At 32.9% G+C, this 22030-nt stretch overlaps 1 protein-coding gene and 1 long non-coding RNA gene across 4 annotated transcripts; both read left to right on the top strand.

The window, feature by feature from the left end:
- The first annotated feature begins 319 nt into the window (after positions 1–319).
- On the top strand, positions 320–4325 carry LOC142627499 (uncharacterized). 3 transcript variants are annotated; one of them, XR_012842859.1, is made up of 4 exons: positions 320–546; positions 1635–1800; positions 2793–2856; positions 4011–4325. It is a non-coding gene; the product is annotated as an uncharacterized LOC142627499 (long non-coding RNA). The 3 variants fall into 3 exon arrangements; XR_012842858.1 differs by lacking the exon at positions 4011–4325 and adding an exon at positions 3722–3919; XR_012842860.1 differs by lacking the exon at positions 4011–4325 and adding an exon at positions 3707–3919.
- Positions 4326–17531: 13206 nt separating this feature from the next.
- Positions 17532–21197, top strand: LOC142629657 (uncharacterized). Its single transcript, XM_075803683.1, has 2 exons — positions 17532–20208; positions 20498–21197. Exons 1-2 carry the CDS (start codon positions 17532–17534, stop codon positions 20920–20922), a joined length of 3102 nt encoding a protein of 1033 aa, XP_075659798.1. The 3' UTR covers positions 20923–21197.
- The last annotated feature ends 833 nt before the right edge of the window (positions 21198–22030 follow it).

Raw genomic sequence — 22030 nt, 5'->3', positions numbered from 1 at the left:
GCATGCTTAAAAGCTCTTCTATTTGTCGGGTAAGAAATAATTTAGAGTATCTATATCTATATCTATATCTATATATATATAATAGATGAAGCTGAGAGAAAGTTGATTCCTACATTTAAGGATGTGTTGACAAATAGGATAACTGCCTATTTAAAATTCAGACACGTATACAGCTTTTAAAAAGTACAGCCGCACATTATAACGCTTGACTTTTTAAACCCTGCCACATCTGCAATTAAAAAGCGATACATTGTATTGTTTAGCAAAGCTATAACACCGTTTAAAAACCTTTTGTATAAAAGGAAAACTAACCGGTTAAAATACAAATGAAAGGGCTTACAATACTCCCAAAAAAAATTTGCGATGCTGAGAACGGAGAAGGAGAGAGAGATTGGGAGATCAAAAACTGAAACCCAAATCAGACACCAATCAAGATGAAGAAGATCCGTACAGTCTCTTCCAATATCCCCAAACTCTCTCTCTCTCTACTCACGAACCCTAATCTTTTTCTTCAAGAATATTCAATCCCTTCAATCCAGGCTACAGGTTTGTTCTTTAATTCAATCTTTTTCCAATTCAAGATTCACGTATTTGTTTCTTGCTCTCTATATTATTGTGTTCCTCAAATTTTTAAAGTTTTTTGAAAAATCAGATTTGAATCAATCTTTGGTTTTTCTTTTCTTTCTTTTTACTTTTTTTTCTTGGTCTACAACCATTCTATGGCAGTTTTTGTTGAAAGGTAGAACCGCAGTTGCTGTTAAAAACTGTTTCAGTATCAAACAGGAAAAATTTGGGGCTTTTAGAATAATGACTTAGAGATTTGAGATTTTAAAGTAGAGAGAAAAATCAGAGTCTTCACACACAGTCAGATTGCCGAAATAGTTACCTGTAAAGTTCTGTTTTTAATTTTAAAATCTTTGAAATACTTTGGTTTGATAGGAGCACATTGCATTAGAAGAAATTTTTGAAGAACGAAGTGGATTTTTAACAGAAAATGCTGAAGCCCAACTGAAGATTTTTGGCAAAAACAAGTTTGAAGACAAGCCAGGAAGCACCACAATTTTGAAATTTTCTAATTTGAATTTTTTTATAGAATAATGTTCATAAGTTCATGATTTTTTTTAAAGCAATTTGAAGATTTAATTGCGCTAACTAGCTTGGCTCTTGATTAAAATTTATCTTTATACTATTATAAGCAACAACATGTACTAATTAAATAGCAAGTGTTGGGTGTTTTGTTATTTGATGAATTGCCTTGAATGTGTTTGATTATGGTTGTCAATCGGCCTTAAATGCATTAAAAATTATTTAAAACATTGTCTTATACTATTATAGATTAGAGAAATTACTAAAAAAGATTCACCCTAAAGTGTTCAAAATAGAAAATCTTAAAGATATCTTTTGGATCAAATAAGCTTTCTTTCAAAATTTTATTTTAGTTTTTCTTTTTGGTTATGTTATACATCTTTAATTATTGGTTTTTTTGTTTCTGTAATGGACTGTGTCGAGGTTTCTGTACAAAGTGTTGCATTCTCTTAATTAATTTGGAATCTGTTGTGGTTTTCTTAATTAATTTCGATCGTGTTGGGGTTTTCTTAAAATTGTATATTTCTCACAAAAGCCACTGTTTTCAGTGATATCCAGTTTCCATGAAGAAGAAGGAGATAGAAGTGGTGAAAGTAGAGTTAGTGTTGCCAGCCCACCTTTGTTTCAAGCAAATCCAAAGGCAGGCACTAGAAACATCTAAAGCAAATCTTTCAGGCCGAGAATTAGAAGAATTTCCCTCCTTAAGAACCACCTGTAAGTTCTTGGAATGAAAGAAAATGAGGGGAATCTTTTCTTTCATTGGCTTTCCTTCATTTTCGAAAAAGCATATATATTAATTATTAGAAGGAATGATGAGAATGCACTATGCTAAACTTTTTATTACTCATGGTAGAAAGTGGTATTTGCTAAACAAACTGACTATGGCTTTATATATTATATTAAATAGCTCAGGATTTATATTTAAATTATATTATTTTACTGTGGAAGTTGTCTACTGATTCAAGTACTCAAATTCTCTATTTTACCAATGTCAATTAGAGAAAACAGAATTGATGGAAACCGTCTTCTTCTTTTACTTCAAGTTAGCAGTTAGGACTTCTAACGCTACAATGTTGTTTTGATTTTTTTAAAATGTTTTTAGTATGTAATGAACAATTGAAGTTTTATCATCATGGGTTTTATTTGGATGCCACAGTATTGATTGTAAATTTGTGACTATTAAGACTTGATTTTACACAAATCTTTGAGTTTTTCCTGTTGGGTGATTTCATAAATGTTAGAATTGAAAAGAGTTGAAAAATAAGGATATAGAAAATTTGGATTTGGGAGAAACCTGAAACAAGAATGACAGGCCTAAAAGGAAGCAACTGAAGCACATATCGTGATTTCATTAACAATTAATTGATGATGTAAATTATTGCCTTAGAAATTTTATCCTTTTCCATATTTACCAATAAAAGTTGTTTTCCTAATTTTTCAGTTAAGAGTACTCTTGCAACAGTGGTTGGAATCTACAAACAAACACTTACACTTCTTAAAAATGTAACAACCAAAAGTCTTGATTGATTCTGCAGTTATAAGTGTCAAGAACCTGGATGATAGCAACTAATATGGTCCCATTAAGTACTTGGAAGATTCATTAGTATCACATGTTCCCTCTCTCTTTTTCTCTCTAAAAAAATTGGTTAATTCAGTTTAAATTCATATAATTTCCTACTAATATAGATTGTGCTTTAAAATTGCAGAATTTGTAGCAATGTATAGATCTTATAAAGTTAGATATGCGACTATTATGTACCTCTCTACAAGGTAATATATTTACTTCATTAAAATTTTACATGATTAATGATGTTTTTTTAATGGATTGTGGCAACATGGTTGAGATATCTATGCGAACTATAGATGAAGTAAATGCTAAAAGAAAGTTAGAGATAATGGATGTAACCAAAGTATTTGGTTTTGTGTTTGTAAAATAGAGAAAAAAGAAAGTTTATTAATGGCATAGTATGTGGAGGTTGCCAAGCATTAGAAACCTCAGTGCAAGTATATATAATTTGTTAGTGTTACTTATTCATTTGTGCATCTAGGTTTGTTTCTATTTCAGTTTCTAGAAATCAGGTTGTTATTTGGTGGATTATTTTGTGTTTTGGGGGAGTGATGGTGTGAATATGTAGCTGATGATTTTTGTCTGAAATGCGTTTGTGGATTTGGTTGTGTGAATTTAAGGTAATGGGTTGTTGTTGGTAGTGATGGTGGTTGTGGCCTTACCCTTCATGAATGTGTTTTTCTATTTATTGTGTTTCTGTTATTTTGTGTTTCCATCTACGTTTCACTGTTTTTTTTTTGGGTAGATAAGCTTTGGCTTTGGGAAAATTTTTGTCTATTAATTTAGTTATCCAACCTGGTAAATGCTATGCTTATGTCTTTTGGAGATTAATATATGCTTTTTGGGGATATTAGATTTGCTTAAGAATTCTAAATCATGGGAACTATTTGCCTATGTCATAACATGCATGCCACCAATTAATTAATTCACAAATTTAGAAGAATAATACTTTATTCACAGTGATGTGATCTTTTGCCCTTATTTGTTAAAGAAGTGATTGTGTTCTAATTCTTAACCAAATTATTTGACCCATCAAAATTAAGGCTATTTTAGTTCTGTGTGTTTCAGATCTGCATGAAGCTACAAGAAAGTTGATTTGAAAGGCATTATATGACAAGGAATTGCATCGACTACGTTTATAGATTTGGTCTTTTTCATATTTCAATTTTCTTTGATTGATATGGATTAAAATTCAAATTGAAATTGGTTTAAATTAAACAGAGCCTCAAAGTTCAGTTTTTATTTTATTGTTTCATTGTTTGTTCTGTTTTGAATTGAGTTCATTTTTGTTTCATATGTGATTTTCTTAGAATTGGGATTTTGAACTCAGATATTACCTTTCTCCAATTTTATATAGTATTTGGAGAATGCGGAATGGATTCAATAGCCGTAGCTGATAACCAAGATCATTGTTGTGGCAGAGATTATTTGGACGGCAGGATCTGTGCATCCTAAAACCATGCTCAAAAAATTAATCTTGCATAGTTAGCTTGCTTTGCACTTATGGTAGTGTGTATATATATTGCGTTTTTAGCTTCCTTGGCAGTGCATATATATTGCACATTTTTATACCAAATTGTTGCTTTGTAAAAGGCTCTGAATCAAAAATTGTGTCACTTCCTATTTTGGTGAGCCTCTATTGAAAAAAATAAGAATTTTATTAAATGCAAAAGGTACCTATGAGCGTATCTTTAAGTACTTCAACGCTAATGGCAATGAAAAAAGTCTCATTAGCATCATTATCTAAACAACTAACCATCCACCCCCTTCTATATTTTACCATCACATTAAGTATAATATATTAAGTTGATTGTTTTCTAATTCATAAAATGATCCCGCGCATTGTGCGGGTTAAACGCTAGTTTATTATTAATTTGGGATTACTACATTTTTCAATAAAAAAAAAAACATAGGGGTGTGATGAGTATTATGTGGTGAAATAATTTTTTCATCACACCTCTAGTTTTTTTTTTTTTTTTTTGTGATTGAAAAATATAGTAATTCAAAATTATAATAAATACTCTAAATTAACTCTTACTCAAGAAATAGAAAAGCTTCTGAGCATGGACTTCAACGCGTGCCCAATGGCTAGTTATTAATAGTAGCACCAGCTCTAACGTAACACGTCCTACAATCAACTTACATGTTGAGTTTTAAAAAAGCAAATTGAGAAAAAAAAAGGGACAAAAATCAATTGGATCAAAAGTTTTGCACCATTTTTGTAAGTACAATTTTACATGGGAGTTAAAAGAATTTATTTATTTATTTTTTTTTTACTTTCAGACTCTAAATCACGTTAAAAAAATAAGGTTTTTTTTTTTAAAAATAAAAAAAATCTAAACTCTAAGTCAAAGTTCAACTAAAATTTTCTTTTAAATATCAATTCGAGTTTTAAAAAAGCAATTTGAGTTCAAATATAACTCATCTTTGAATTTTTAACAAAACAACATGAATGTAAGAAAACGTGAGAGTTTTTTTTTTTCTTAATACAATGTAAAAATTCAAACGTGTGGTTAGTAGAAAAATAGACAAAAAAAAAGAAGAAAAAAAAAGACAAAAATATATATCATTCCAACTCTTTAAAAAAGACTCATTAATTAGAGAAAATATTAAACACTCATCAAACTCAACAAATAAAGAAAAGAAAAAATTAAAAAAGAAAAGAAAAGAAAAGATAATGATATGGAAAGAATAATGATAAGAAAATAAGAAAGTCAAATATAAACCAAATTCTACCATAATATTGTAATAAAAAAAAAAAAAGGTATACCTATACAAACAAAATATATTTGAAGTAGAGTTTGAAAAAGTGTGAGTTGGAGGATAGAGCATACGAAAATCTTGAAAAGCCACATGTTCCATGAAGTTTAGATAAATAAATACCTCATTTACTGAGCTAATTCTTGCAAGTGACCTTGTTTCGGCCTATCATTTGACCAATCACAATGGGCAATCTTACATCTGATTCCTGCACAAAGTTCATATTAGCCACAATCTACCTCTAATTTCTATACACATCATCAAACCAAAAGAGCAGTAGAGAGAGAGAGTCAAAAGGATGTCAATGCAAAGTTGTATACCCATTTGGGAAACCTGATTACAAACAATGTTTTGCTTCATCTTTGCTTGCAGAACGCAGTCCGTCATTGACAATTATTGCCAAGAGCCCATCAACGAAATCGTCACTCTCTCTAGCACTAATGCCATTCGTTTTCCAGTCAGCATGTTCCTTGAAGAAATACATGAAAGAAATGAAATGTGAGGTTGAAATAGAAGGGCTATTTTATACAAATATATGATTTGTTTCTAAAATATAAGAAGTTATTTATGAATTAGAGAACCAAAATAGAAAAGACCAATGTACATTGACATACACATACCGTTATGCAAGAGCAAATTTAAGCAAAGAAAATAGAAAAAAGATGATAATGGTGAAAAGATGATTAACACAGAATTGAGAGAATTGAAGAACTAAAGAAGAATCAATTTGAGTTTGAAAACCAACGTGAGTATTTTGAGAGTGTGGTCCAATTTTATAGATAGGGTCCTATTTTGTAGATAGTGTTTTACGTGGGAGTTATTGAAAGTATTTTTACCAAGTTTTGTCCCTACTTAAACGTAGGTTGTAGGAGTATTTTAGAACAAAAGAAAATTCAGTCCAAACAAGGGAAGCTGCTTAAATAGTAGTATAGATAATGTATTCATGTGTGTGTATATATGTAAGTGCTTTAGGAGTAGGGCACCAATGATTCTCGCTAATCTCGACTAGTTACTATCATTACTTTGTCTTTCATAATCAACCTATTTCATTAAACTCTCAACATTTATGTGTAGGATGCACAACCACAAGCACGTAAAGAAAATTTCACGCTCATTGACCAGCATCTTCTGTATTGAATCAAGATGAATCCAAAAAAGAAAATGTAGAGGGAATATTTCCTTTGAATAACCTCATTTATTCCAATAGTTAATTGTAAAATTTCACATTTAATTTATTTAACTTTGTATTGATTCACTTTAATATTCAAGTAATTACAGTGCCACAGTCCTCACGTATGAGTACATCTTATTCAAACGTATTTTTTGCATACTATGATCAGAGACCCTAATGATATCTTATTTAATTTAGGCATCAAACATAGCATAGCATTAGCATGCATATACATATCTGATGACTTGTCTTCAAATAGTAGATAACATAGAATTATCAATTATTAAAAAAAAATAGAAACTAATGGTAGGTAACATAGATCTTTTGCCTCCAAGGAATCAGCTGATGATACTCTTCTATCCTCTCTCAGCAATTATGGGTGCGTTGGTGCCTGGTAGCCTCCGCCTCCATAAGATATATATTTATTATCTTCAGCAAGAAGTCTTCGTCCTGCAACATGGAAACCATATATGCATCTATGATTTGCTAGAAGATAATTACAATGCTTTTGATCAAGCTTAATTCTTACTAACCATATATCATATATGTATATATGGCAAAGTTCATGACTTAAATCATGCACTCTTATTATGAGAAGAGTAAAAGAGTTTGGGAAAGTAAGATTTCATATAAGCTTCAATGAAAGCAAAGAAGGAATATTCAAAGTAATAATAGTCTTATATAGCAAAAGATGTACAGTACGGCGCAACATAAAATTAATTAAAACAATACAAGTAGGGTTTCTACAAACCGAGTTTGAAAGTTGGTGTTGCATCATAAGTTATTGCACTAGTGGACACGAGCAACACCAATGCTAAAATAATAGTCATTGCCAACACTTTGAAGGCCGTGGAGGACATGTTTTCTATACTGATATTATAAGATGAAGGGAGCAGAAGCTCAAGGTTATTAGAGGTATAGTGAGGATGAGAATTGATAGTTTTAGAAGAATAGCTAGGTACTTAAATAGAGGGATGGTTTTGGAACTTTAATTTTTTTTTTTCTTTCTTTTATTCCCCTCTATGAATTTTGGACTTGTCAAACATAAGAAGGAAAATTACATTAGAAAAGAAAAAGAAAATACCTAATGTAGGAACTTTCCTAGTTTTGAATTCCCTTTTGACTAATTAAACTGTTTGACGGAGTCAATATGCTCGCCTCCCCCTTGATCAAAGTATGATTGGAAATTGGAATATGTCAAACATACATATATATTCGTGTACTCCATTTCTCTAGCTTTGTGGACATTACAAAAGAAAAAATATATAGAAATCATTGTGTGGTCATATAAATACTAGTGAACAAAACAAGTTTTCGTTAAATGAACAAATATAGCTAATGCGCTTTATCCAGCTGTTAAAATTCTTCTTTATATTGCTAAAAAAATATATTTGTATTTAATGATTGAATTTAGATACTTATGTGAGAAATTATTTAATAAGTTGGAAGTAATTTTTTCTCATCTCACATAAATGATGGGTCTTATAATAAATTTAAAAACGTGACCTGCTATCATATAAGGAGAATGACGATTCCTCTCAGAGTATTGATTTTTTTTTTAGAATACTAAGTTTTTTTAACATACATACACGAAAAAATGGGAGAAGGTTTTAAAGAAACTGACAACGGTGTATATTCAAAAGGGTCTCTGTTAGAGTATTGGATTAATTAGTCATTAGTTCTAAATATTTAGTTAGTCCAAAAAATACTCATCATTTTAGGTTTTCCAAGTGAAAAATTTGACATGACGATGGGATAATTAAATGGCCCATATTGAAAAGTAAGACAACAAACTCATTAGTTCTAAATATTTAGTCAGTCCAAAAAAACTCATCATTATAGGTGTACAAGTGAAAAATTTGACAAGACAATAGGATAATTAAATTGCCCATATTGAAAAGTAAGACAACAAATTTGACTTTAATTATGATTTAGAACCCAAATTAATTACAATTACAACTAATTTTAATTTTAGGCTAATCTATCAATTTATGGTCCAATTGTGTACATGATTAAACAAATAACATAAAAATCAACACAAACACAGAAAAGTAAACACTCATAACACATTGAAGTGTTAGTGAAGAAAAAATCTAAGTAACAAGGGTAAAAACCTCTTCACAACCTCACTGCCGAAAATGATCCACTAGAATAGATAGTTGCAATACAACTTACTTACAGAACCCTTCATGTATTGTAGTAAAGATGTACACAAGACATTCAAGTTCTTACTCGCAACTGAATCCGCAAGTCCTTTCTCTACTCTAGTATCTGAATTAGCAATTGAGCTCCAACTGCAACTTCAAGTCACCATGGCTGATTATGTGGTGCTCCAATGCTTCCCAAGACTCCACCAATACTCACAACTAAGAGGTAGTGATGGGTACTATTTCCTCTCAAAAATTTGGCAATGGTAAGTAAGAGGGAGAAGGTGGAGAGAATTGATACCGTTTCTTTCAATATTCATCGGGTTTCTCTCAACCTTTAGAAGGGAATTAGGGTTTGATTTCTTTGAAAATGAGGTACACACAGGCTAGGAAAAAGTTGAAACAGTAGAAGAGTTTGTAACAAAATTCTCTCATGTTTTGACCATTTTGGTTGACCGAGTCTCATGAGATCATGGCCTCAAATGCTTTTCAAAATGCTGTCATGTGCCATTTTGCCAGAAAGGTTCTCCATTTTTCTTGATCGAAACTCCATCTTGTACAACTTCAATTTAGATGCATTAACCCTCAACCCAATTACATACACATATACTCACAAAACACAAAAATACAAGGTATTTGCATGATAGCTTACTTGAACACCTTGGCATGAAATATGCCACACACTAGGATTCTAACAAAAAGTTAAACATTTGTTAAAGTATACGAGCTTTAACCCTAAAAGGTTAGGGAGTAAAAAAATAATGAAACATTATAAACTAAATTGACACAGCCTAAATTTTGGGGACCAAAAACATAATTTACCTAAATATAATTGAATGAAAAGGAAAACAAAATGTCGAGGCTTTGTTTGTTTCATCTTCTTGAATGAATATTGTAATTTAAAATTTTAAAGGCAAATTATACTAACTTTATTTGACATTTTGAAAATGATTAGAAACCTCCTCTAGTAATAAGAATGACACTTAGACTCTGAGTTTATTACTTTTTTTTATTTTTCATGATTTTTCTTATCATATAACCTAATTAAAAAAATATGCATAATAAACACTATTTGAGGTTATTTTATAAATGAGATTTTAATTTGAAAATTTTGTATCTTGACTAATTAATAATGGCAAGTAAATGGTTATTGAACATTTACTTAAATGATGAAATGTTGTTTACAAAAATGAAACGAGGTTTCTGACATCTCCCAAACCTTGAGGGGGTATAGTATAATTTATCAAAATTCTAATCATGACATCTCAAAATCTTTTAGGATTGAATTAATCCATTTGTTGTGATTTTCATTTTTGTTTATTTTCCATTCTTTTTCTGATTCCTTTTTTTTCCCCCTCGAATGTAAGAGTTGTTATTCTTAGATTCTTTTAAAAATCTACTTGGCATTTACCTAAGTAAGACATATAGGGATTTAGTCTAAAAGGAAAAATTAAAAGGCAAGATTGAAAGAAAAATTAAATTATAAAATGTTAATCGATATAAATAGAGAATTAAATAAAAAATCGAGTATAAAATTAAATAAAAAATTTGCTAGGGATCATATTTTTAGGTGTTGGATAATCTGATTCAAAATACACTTTATGATGTATTTTGAGTCTTAGTTATAGTGTCTAAAAGCGTTTTGAAGATTATGATTAAAGACACAAGACACTACACAAGAATCTACTTAAGACCTGCCGAATTTGCTTCCTTGATAGAAAATTTAACTATAGGTTGATTGATCGAACTTTATTAAATTTTGATACCACCTCAATATCACTTGCTGATCTAGATTTGTAGATTCTAAATTTGGTTGAAGATGTTGGGGTTTTTTTTTTTTTGGGTGCACAACCACTTGTTTCTTATTTGGGTGGACCATACTATTAGCATATTGAATACTTTAAGTAGAGCGATATTGTTGCTCAAGCTTGTAATAACCAGTAATATGAATATAACGTAACTGCATATTATTGCCACTTGCCAGCCTTGTGGTTGCTGTCATTCATAGCTTGAAGAAGAGAGGTAGATGGTCATTAATAGCCTCGGTGACGGTGGTTGGAAAATATTTTCTAGAGATGGAGAAAATTTTGTGTATATTTGATTTTAGGTGCCGACTTTGTCGGACTGGCCTCAATCAATGCAGAGATAAGTATGAACCTAGAAAAAAAAAAAAGGTCTTCTTCGATTAATGCAAATAGTCTTCTAGAGTTTGGTGTATCTAAATTAGAGTTCTACCTTGAACACATATATCCCTCTGATTGGTGTGAAAAATTAATTTACTTCCATGCAATACCATATTTTTTTATGGGAATCGAGATCAATTGATTGAGAACTTGAACTAGAATTGCATTAAAATTAAGAATTAAAAGCTGGAATTACAAAGACACTGGAAAAACAAAGTTTTTGTCCAGGTCTAAAACTAAATTAAATTCATATAAAAAACTGATTGTACTCTTACATAGCAAGCCTATTTATAATCTTTAACGATTAGGAAATAAAGTAGCTCCTGGTTACATAAGTCAAAGCTGTAATTAAAGAGGATACACGACAGATATGAGAAGTCAAAAGGAGTAGTTAATCTCTGATTTTAATCTGACACATCTTGTAACTGCATACGCTCACTAGTGTGCATTTTCGCCGATAGTGCATTGCATTGTATGTCTCAGCTAATTTTGTTGTAAAATTGTTACTGATTACATGGAATTACCGTACGCTTCACACTTGTACCATGGAATAAAATCAATTATCAATGCAATAAAATGTTGACAACTCTGCAGTCGACTAGAATGGTGACCTTGCTAGGGAGTCAAGTTCAGACCTCGACATTGGGCCGCATAGTCTAAGAGCTTCCACTGAATTTTTAGGCCTACAAAATGAGTAAAATCCAAAGTCTAAGAATCATGATAATGGTTAATAAATAAATAATATATGCTTAATTTAATAGCTTTGATTAATGGTTGCAATAATTACTAAAATAAAGTAATATGTATTTTTAGCGAAATATTTTGATTGAATGATGAGCTAAAGATCATAATGATGTATATCTAGCAATGGGACGAGTCCAAAATAATGTAAGTCAAATAGTTTATGTTCAACTATGGTCTATGTTCAAATAATGCATGTTCAATTTATTAGTATATGTGTTGATTAGTGAAACACTAGTAAAATCGTGTTTATTAAATAGTTATGTAATATTAAAGTAATTTGTATTTAAAGGTGAAGTAATCATGCACTAAATAATGTAAATTTAGAGATGTGAAAACATAATCACTTATCTTTGTATGATTTATAGCTCTAGCTATATAGTATCAGTGAGCTGATATTATTCCAGGAGCTTGACACTAGGAATGAAGAGATAGTATGCCATGATAACTTCAAGATTGAAGAGAAAAAATGGGTACAATTGAAGGGATAGAGAATATGTCTAGCTATGTGCAAAGGCTAGTTAAGTTAGTCTCCCTTATCATGCACTTAAAATAATTTTTCCTTAATAATACTCTTTTAGTTATTATTGAAGTTATGAATAGTATTGTCTTCCATGAGAAGGACTTTAGTAAGATAGGTTTGTGCATTCCATGAGAAGAGCTTTAATATGAGGTCTTTGTGACTTCTAGGAGAAGGGCTTTAGTATTATAAGTTTATGCCTTCTATGACAAAGGCTTTTAGTATGAATGTTTGATATCTCTTAAGAAGTATGGAGATGGTAAAAGATATAGATGCGTTGTGGGATACAGTGTTTGTAATATGCATGGATGATAAGTATGGATGCTAGGTGAGAGATGGGTTTGTAATATATATGAGTAATATGTATGGATAATTTGTGAAAGTTGTAATTTGTAAAATGTATGAGAAATATGTATGGGTATTTTGTGAGATATGTAATTTGTATATAGATTCTTTGTGAGTTATAGAGTTTAAAGATATAGGTAGTATGTATGGATATTTAGTGAGGAATGAATTTGTAAGATATATGGAATTGTGAGAGGTATATAGGTTAAAGATAGTAAAGATCATTGTTATTAATTCCATTCCATTCCATTCTAGCCAGAACGGACGGAATATTTCGTACCGGCATAAAAGCCGGTACCATAATACCCCTAATTCCACCTCAAGTCAAATTCCAGCCTATTTCGGGGTGTTCTAGCCATTCCAGCTAATTTCGGCCGAAATACATATTTCGGCCGGTACCAGATTTTAGCTTTAAAAAAAAAATCCTACCTCTTCTTTCTTCCTCTTTTACGTTTCGGGCCCTTCTTCTTCTTTTTTTCTTCTTTTTTCTTCTTCTGGGTTTCAGACCCTTCTTCTTGTTTTTTTTTCCTTCTTCTTCTGGTGGGTTTCGAACCCATCTTCTTTATTCATTTTTTTTTTCTTATGGTGGGTTTCAGTCCTGCCAATCTCCCTTTCGTTTTTTATTTGTGTGCTCACTGTGCTGTACAGGTAAATGGTAATGTATTTGACTGTTTGTCAGCCTCCTTGCTCTTCCTTAAATGCTTGTCCTTTATTTTGAATTTTTTGTTTGTTTTGCCAGCCACGTGATACTCTTCTCTCGTCACTTGTGTTTTAAAATTTGATTTTTTCCTTTGTTATATTTTTGTGAGCCCCACAAGACTAGCAATAAAAATAGAATGTTCCAATCTTAACCCTCTTCCACTGTTTCACCTACTAATATTAACATCTATTTTTTTTTCATATTATTACTCTTATTATATTTAATAAATGATTGAATTGTGGGTTTTAGTTAGTTCAACTGATAAAGTCTTTGATGGTTAAATAAGAGATCTGGAGTTCAATCCCTGCCTATACCAAAAACTGATTGGTATCTTGGTTTGATGATAAAGAGCTATCATCAAGAGCAGGCGCCATAAGTTGAAACTCTCTAATAATAAATGATTGAACTGATACTTATTATTATTATTATTATTATTTGGGCTTAAAGATAATATATTAGTTGAAATATGTATTTATAACTTCTTTAAAACCCTTATAATTTATATGGGTCTTTTTTTATTAATAATATATATATTTTTATTATAAAATAGCGGTAACTCCGAAACACCCTAAAATGGTACGCCAAAATAAGTCGGTACCGAAACATTTCGTTCCAATGGACAAACCAAAACGGGGTCCGAAACGGTATTCATAACATTGGTAAAGATATGAGATTATAGTTGCTGGAGGGGTTGTAATGGATAATATGAGGTATGGTGATGACTTATATTGCTTTCTAAGAGAAGAGATGTTGTAAGAGAAGTAAAGAGACAGATGTGTTTAGGTATTTGGAGATATGGGCAACAAGATAGATGATTTTTAGAATATGGAAGATGAGAGAATGGGTATAAGATGGGTCGCGGGGGTATGGAATGGTGTCCTTAAGGCTTTAGCTTGGTCCTCTTTATATAGAGCCAAGTTTGAAACTAAATCAAATCAAGCTAGAAGAAAGACCAACAAATAAAGAAAGATTTTTAGCAAAGAAATTAAGAGTAGTTTCTTTAGTTGGTTTTGATTTTAGCCAAAAAAGGGAAAATTGTAATTTCAAGGTTGTTGGACCAGCTGTCACATCTGTTCTGAAACAACTGTCAAAGTAGTCTAAAAAAGTTGTCACAGCTATCATAAGACAGCTATTGCTTGGAGACTGGAGTTAGTTGGGAAGAATATTCAACATTTATTTCATGGATTATGATTGAAAATGGTAAGATCTTTTTTAGTGGTATCTTGTTGTTTTGGGTATAACAGATGGTTGTTGGGATTGAGCATTAAAGGGTTGGGGATGTCAATTTCAGCCATGTGTCAAGTACTAAACACACTGCTAGTGATTTGCTTGAAATGTTTTTTAATTTGAGTATTTCCATGATTCTATTACTATACATTTTTAGTAAGTAATCAAATAATTGATTTTTTTATTATTTTTTTTATATAAAATAAAATTTTTACTCTAGTCTAATCTAATATAATCTAAGTGTATATATGTGTGAAGCTCTCTTCTGAAAACTTGAACCCCGACCCTTGCCCTCATACCCCACAAGCATTTATATTTGTAGAGTGATTACCACACCAAGGGTGCGCAGTGGTCAAATGATTGATTAATATTCAATGAATATTTAGAGATTTAGTCGAGTCTCATTGTGTTGTGACTTAATCTTAGTGAGCAAAAAAATCATTTAATGCTCTGCTTAGGTAGCTGGATGGAGAATATTTGGGTTGACCTTACATTTAATGCTCAATCAGGTTTGAGATTATGGCAGATTGAAACTGGACATCAAAGATATCGTGAATATTTTATATTTGGAGATTAAAGATAGTCAATTAAATTTAGCCATGTGTTTGAGTTGGATTTTAGTTGAAAATAGTAATGTAGTTTATGTGAAATAATATGATTAGGTTTCTAAATTCGTATGAAAACAACTAGAGATTGAATGAATAGTTACTTGGTCAAGATTTAGATGGCTAGAGCTTTTGAGTAATTGTTATATGATGGGTATTAAGCTTTAGGTAAAGAATAATGAGGAGTTTTATCATTTTAAGTGTTATGTGATAAGAGAGGCTTACCAGATGTTATTCGCTACACACTAACCCGTTAGAATTTAGGGAGTTGGAGAAGACATGTTAAGCAACATGTTTCTTTTATCGACTTTCAACCACTGGAGTTTTACTAAACATACTTCTTGGTCCTCCAAACCATGACTTCCAAAGTTTTCCCATAGAGACTAATGAGCTTAAATCATGAGCTGAAGATGAGATGGCTTACCGTGGGAATTGATGAGATAACATGTCATGGGCACTGATGTCGTTTTGTGTAAATATGGGCTTTCATTGGAAAAGCTGCTTTCCATGAGTATGAGAGAGATAATATTGGCCATGAACTTTGATTCATTGCTTGAGCCCGATTCATATATTGATATTGAGGATGTCGTGGATTATGAACCCAATTGATGAAGAGGAAATGCGGACCATGAATCCGCCTCTTGAAGTGAAGATCTTGTGGGCCATGTGAGCTCAATCCTTGAAGTTGAATAAAATATGGGCATTTTTGGGTTTTAAAGGAGATTTACCCAAAATCAATGATAATGTTGATGTGGCATAGATTGCCAATGAAATAATGTCATGTGACATGAAAAAAAGAGCCTCAGCAGATGTTGTCTTAATTTGACTGTAATTATGAGTTTTTGTATCCTTAATAGAGAGCTTATATAAAAGCCCACTAAATCATATTTTAAATAAGGTTGTAGAGACCAGAATCCTAAGGCTTTTAGAGAGAAACCCTAGCCTCCATATTGCTATGATTTTTGTCAACCAACGGTTCTCTACCAAGCAAAGTTTCCAGCACCAACCATTGAATATCTTATTAATGTTTTTGTTATGGCAATGGTTCTCTACCAAGCAAAGTTATACTACTGCAATCAAGTTGTTGCTGTGATGAAGTTAGTCACGTCGATTAGTAGATCTGCGCAACCAAGGAAGTCTACTAAGATAAAAATTCAAGTAGGTTGGAGCAGAGATGGGATCAATAGGTTCTACAATAGGTAGCTATTTAGGATTGGGTAAAATTATTTGTACTTGTAACCTTAACCTTATTAGTGTATTCTTCAAGAGTGGTATTTCTAGTTGAGGTTTTCCTCATCATGACCATATCGCCATGTCAATTTATCTTTCATTGTACGTGCCTTAATTGAATATTACATGTAATTAGACTAAGTAATCAACTTGGATTATTGGTTAATTTAATTGGGGCTAATTTAAACTCGATAAGTGGTATCAGAGCTAATGTTATAGGTTTGAGTCGCACAAACATCATCATAAGGGGAGATTGTTAGGGGAGGGGGAGCACAATTTGGCTCCATATAAATGCTTTAAAAATAGGCCTGCACGGCGTGACGTCAAATGCCATTAAAGACTTGAATGTGTCTTTCTCGATACCAATTGTTTTGAAGTGGGGTGATATAACTCACAGTCTGACATAATTATTATACATGTATATAAATATATACATGATTTGATTTGAATCTATAAAATCCATTCTATGATGATTGCTTTTTATCATCAAGCCAATATACTATTTGATTTTTGGTGTAAATGAGATTTGAATTGATTTTTATTCAATGATATAGATTCAGAATTGTAGATTCATACTTGTTGGTTGTCTATATTTTATAAATGATAGATTCATAATTGCAGAACTGGTTTACTTAGATGTGTTGATTGTTCAGTTAGATTTATATCATATAGTTGTAGAATTTCATTACGTGTTTTTTGTAATATACAATTTTTACTGTTACCGTTTCATTCCATACAATAAAAAGACAAATAGGAGACCGTGAATATATAATTACAGGATATTGCCTACATTTTAAAAAGAGAAGTGTACTAACTATTTGGAAAAATAATAGACAAAGAATATTCTAACGGTAACTTCCAAAGTTGCTAAGACTCAGACACTAATAAACACCGACCTTGACTCAAATGCAATGTTTGTTGTTTACCGTTTACTTATGTGTAACAAATGATATCCATCTAGAATATCATGACTCGTGAGCTCTGACTAGTCCTAATAACCCTTTTCAATATCCAAAGTCAAATGCGAGCTGAAGTTTGAAAATTCAATTTTTTGCTAGGAAGAAAAATATCAATAATCATAACTAAGTTATGTCTACTTGCTTCTGCTTTTTACGAAAAATAAATAAAGGTTCCGCGCTTATCAATGGTTGAACAGACATTGCCTACCATTTGTTCACAAATATTATTTTCTACATTTCTAGTCCCTATGTTCTGAGAGGGAACACATTGTTCTTTCATACATTAAAATATGAAGCATTTCCGTTTCTTATTGCTTCTTCTCTCCCTCTTTCAAATCATTGCAAGTTACAGCATGATAATGGTGGGAGGCATTGACTCCAGCACTGACAGAGAAGCCCTTCTAGCTTTCAAATCCTTAGTTTCTGATCCTCAGAATGCACTCTATGGATGGAACATTAGTTCATCTCATTGTACATGGTTTGGTGTGAACTGCACCAGCAATGGAACACAAGTCCAATCACTAAGCCTTACCAGTCTTGGGCTCTTTGGCAATATTCCCCCTCAGCTCTCCAACCTTACTTCCCTTAAAACTCTAAACCTTTACAACAACTCTTTTTTTGGTCAAATTCCTTCTGAGTTTGCCCGTCTTACTAGCCTTCAGCGTATAATTCTCGCCACAAACAACATCAGTGGCACCATTCCTATTAGTCTATCTGATTGTCTTATGCTTGAACAGATGAGTTTTGAGAACAGCAAACTTACCGGTCTCCTTCCTAGTGAACTAGGCCAACTTCCTAGACTGAAAATCCTTGATGTGTCCATGAACAATCTTACCGGTGCAATCCCCTCTACTTTTGGCAATCTCTCCACTATCACCAATCTCAGCATAGCAAGAACCAACATATCTGGCAAAATTCCAAATGAGTTGGGTCGTCTCCAAAATCTTGTCATGCTTCAACTCTCGGAGAATCAATTAAGTGGTGAGATACCCTTTTCGATTTTCAACATATCCTCCTTGGAGTACTTATCTCTCACACAAAACAGGCTTGTTGGAAAGCTGCCATCCAATATAGGTCTTACCCTTCCCAACATAAGGGAACTCCACCTGGGGCGCAATAGTTTGGAAGGGCCAATACCAAGTTCTTTATCCAATGCTTCACATATTGAATTCCTTGATCTCCCCTCAAATAATTTCACTGGACCTATTCCTTTACTTGGTAACTTGAAAAATCTTGCCAAATTAATTCTTGGCCGAAACAAATTATCTTCTACAACAGAGCAGAATTTTCAAGTATTTGATTCCCTTACAAAATGTACCAAGTTAGAGTACATCTTTCTCAATTCCAACCAATTAGCTGGTGAGCTTCCCAGTTCGGTTGCAAATCTCTCATTCAATCTCCAACAATTTTGTATTGATGATAATTTGTTGACCGGTAGCTTCCCTCAAGGATTTGAGAGGTACCAAAACCTTGTAGCCTTATCAATTCAACAAAATTCTTTCAGAGGCCAAATACCAAAGTCCATTGGAAAGCTTCAGAAACTACAAATACTTCAGGTGCATGAAAACCTCTTCTCCGGAGAAATTCCTGACATCTTTAGCAATCTCACACAACTATATGAGCTCTATATGGGAAATAACCAGTTATCTGGTAGAATTCCCATGAGTATAGCTACATGCCAGCTGTTAGAGAAACTTGTTCTAGCTGGGACAGCGGTCAATGGAAGCATTCCAAAGCAAATTTTTGAGCTTCCCCAGCTAAAATTTTTGATATTGGCGAATAACACTTTAAGCGGTTCTCTGCCCTACGAATTTGGCCATTTGAGACAGCGTGAAATCATGGACATTTCTGGAAACCAGCTATCCGGATATATTCCTGCAATAACTGAGAGATACTCAAGTTTGCGCAGGCTCAACATTGCAAGAAATAAGATAACTGGCTCATTACCGAAGTCGCTGGAATATCTAGCGGCACTGGAGAGCTTGGATCTTTCTTCCAACAATCTCTCAGGCCTAATCCCCAAAGAGTTGCAGAACCTTCATGTTTTGGAGACGTTAAATTTGTCTTTCAACAGCTTTGAAGGAGATGTACCGAAAAATGGTGTCTTTGCAAAAACCAGATGGGATTCTCTCCAGGGAAACTCCAGGCTCTGTGCATTTGACCATGATGCTGCCGAAAAGCTAAGAGTCAATACCTGTGTCACAAAAAAGAAGTCAAATTCTCATTTAGTACTCGAAGTCACTATTCCAATTTCTGCTATCATTTTGCTTGTCTGTGCATTGTGTTTAGTGTGGGCACTAATCACCAAAAAGAAGAGCAAGATAAGAAACAATGGAACTTCCTCATCTGTAGTCAAGGGTTTACCCCCAAGGCTATCTTACTCAGAAATCCAGCTTGGTACAAATGGTTTTGCCACAGAAAATTTGTTAGGGAAGGGAGCGTTTGGGTCTGTTTATAGAGCTGTTTTCAGTACTGGTGAGAATGGAACCCAGACCACAGTTGCAGTGAAGGTTCTAGACTTGACACAAAGTAAAGCTTCCAAGAGTTTTGATGCAGAATGTGAAGCTCTAAGAAACATCCGCCATCGGAACCTTGTTAAGGTGATCACTTCTTGCTCTAGCATTGATCACACAGGAGCTGCATTCAAGGCTTTGGCTATGAAATTCATGTCTAACGGTAACTTGGATAAGTGGTTGTATCCAGAGGATGTTGAATGTGGATCAACTCTGACATTAACCCAGAGACTGAATATTTCCATTGATGTAGCTACTGCCTTAGATTACCTACATCATGATTGTGATCCACCAGTAGTCCATTGCGATTTGAAACCCGGAAATGTGCTTTTGGACGAAGATATGACTGCTCATGTTGGAGATTTTGGGTTAGCAAGGTTTCTCTCCCATAATTCATCACAGAATGAAAGCAGCACAATTGGTCTAAAAGGCTCAATTGGTTACATTGCTCCAGGTATGTAAATCTTATAGTATGAAACTTGAATGAAACTTGTGATTAAATTCATCATTTCCTAATGGATTAAGCTTTTAGGACAAATGGTAATTTATCATAGTACCAGCCCAACTAATTTCAAGTTCCGAACATGTTTCCAGTCTACTTCTCTTGCTACATTTAACCCAAAGAACATATTTGAATGGAAGAAATAGGAATATTTAACACTATGTTTCCTGCATAGTTCCTTAAGCTTTTAATAATTTCTGGTTGGGAATTCTTGATCCTAATATCCTGAATTCTTTTGTAGAGTATGGCTTGGGCGGAAAGGCTTCAACCAGTGGGGATGTCTATAGCTTTGGAATACTGCTGCTTGAGATGATCATTGCCAAGAAGCCCACAGATAGGATGTTCCAGGAAGGTTTAAGCCTAAACAAGTTCATCTCTGAAGTGCACGAGAGTAAAATCTTGGATATTGCTGATCCAAGGCTTTTCAAGGATTATGAATCTGTAACACGAAGCAGCAGTACTAGTTGTTCTATTGGCGGAGAAAGCAGCAGCAGCAGCAGCAACAACAACAACAACAACAACATTACTTTAAGAAGTGAGGAGTGTGTGGCTGCAATGGTGGGAGTTGGATTATCTTGTGCTGCTCATTCATCAAAAGAACGTTTTACTATGAGAGAAGCCTTATCCAAGTTGCAAGAGATTAAAAGGAGTTTTATAGGATCTTGAAGCATTGCCTTAACACTTTTGTGCGGAGTTTAAGTTCATTGCTCAAGCTATTTAAGTTTGATGGCCAACTGATGGGATCATATGTCAAATTGCATTTTCTTTATCAAACCCCAAATTGAGGCAGTTCAGAAATTTTCTTATGTTTACATGTGCTAAAATAAGATGAAACCTTAGACCACACCTTTAATGAATGCAACATCCCCTTGGTTCATATTGAGCTATCTCTTATTCATTTGCCTTTTAACATTGCCCCTTCGCATGCTCTAGAAAAAAAAAAATCAGTGTTTTTGTAAGAAATCAATCAATATCTTCCCTATTCCTTATTCAATCTGATTGAATTTATCCCATATTGTGGCTACACACTAGCACAACCCAAAGTGTTACATTTTATGCCATAGAAGGTTGTGTCTATCTAGTGTTCCTTGTTTATAAACTCAGTCTACTACTACAAAAATTAGGCCATTTTATAGTGGTACTCTGATTATGTAATATCTTATAAACTGGTTTAAAACACTAGTTTATATACTTTCGTGTCTGTTTGATGTAGGACACGATTTCTCTAATTTTTGTAAATATTTAATTTTAGTATTTTTATGTAATTTTTGTTATTTAAGGTTTAGGTTATTTATTTCCTTCTTTTTAGGTGTTTTTAATGTTATTTAGTCAAATTAGGGTTTTATATGCCTTCATAGTCGCCTTAGGGTTTCTAGTTGCCTTAGGTTTTGTTTTTACTATTTAAACGCATTGTAACTTCCAAAGGTAATTCAGTTTTCAAACTATTATCAATAAACATAGACTTTTGTCAAATTATTTAACTGGTGGATTCCAGTTTTCTTCTGCTTCTGGATTTAGGAAAACCCCTCGTGGATTCGAGGTTTACTACTAGGAACTAACAGTTTAGTTTCCTTTCCATCAAGAGAGCATTGTGTGTGCTTTCTTTAGGCTTCCGTGGTATCAGAGCCTTGACTTACCCTGGTTCGATGGCTATCCAGCGAGACGGTGACCACCACAACAACGAGGGCAGCAACAACATTGACAACATAGTCCTCACTAGGGCTGGGTTCCTTAATTTTCGTGATGAGAATCACCAATTTTGTGAAAAGAGTCA

The sequence above is a fragment of the Castanea sativa genome, chromosome 3 (genome assembly GCF_040712315.1).
Source record: "Castanea sativa cultivar Marrone di Chiusa Pesio chromosome 3, ASM4071231v1".
Lineage (NCBI taxonomy): Eukaryota > Viridiplantae > Streptophyta > Magnoliopsida > Fagales > Fagaceae > Castanea > Castanea sativa.
This window is presented reverse-complemented; position numbering and strand designations above follow the sequence as displayed.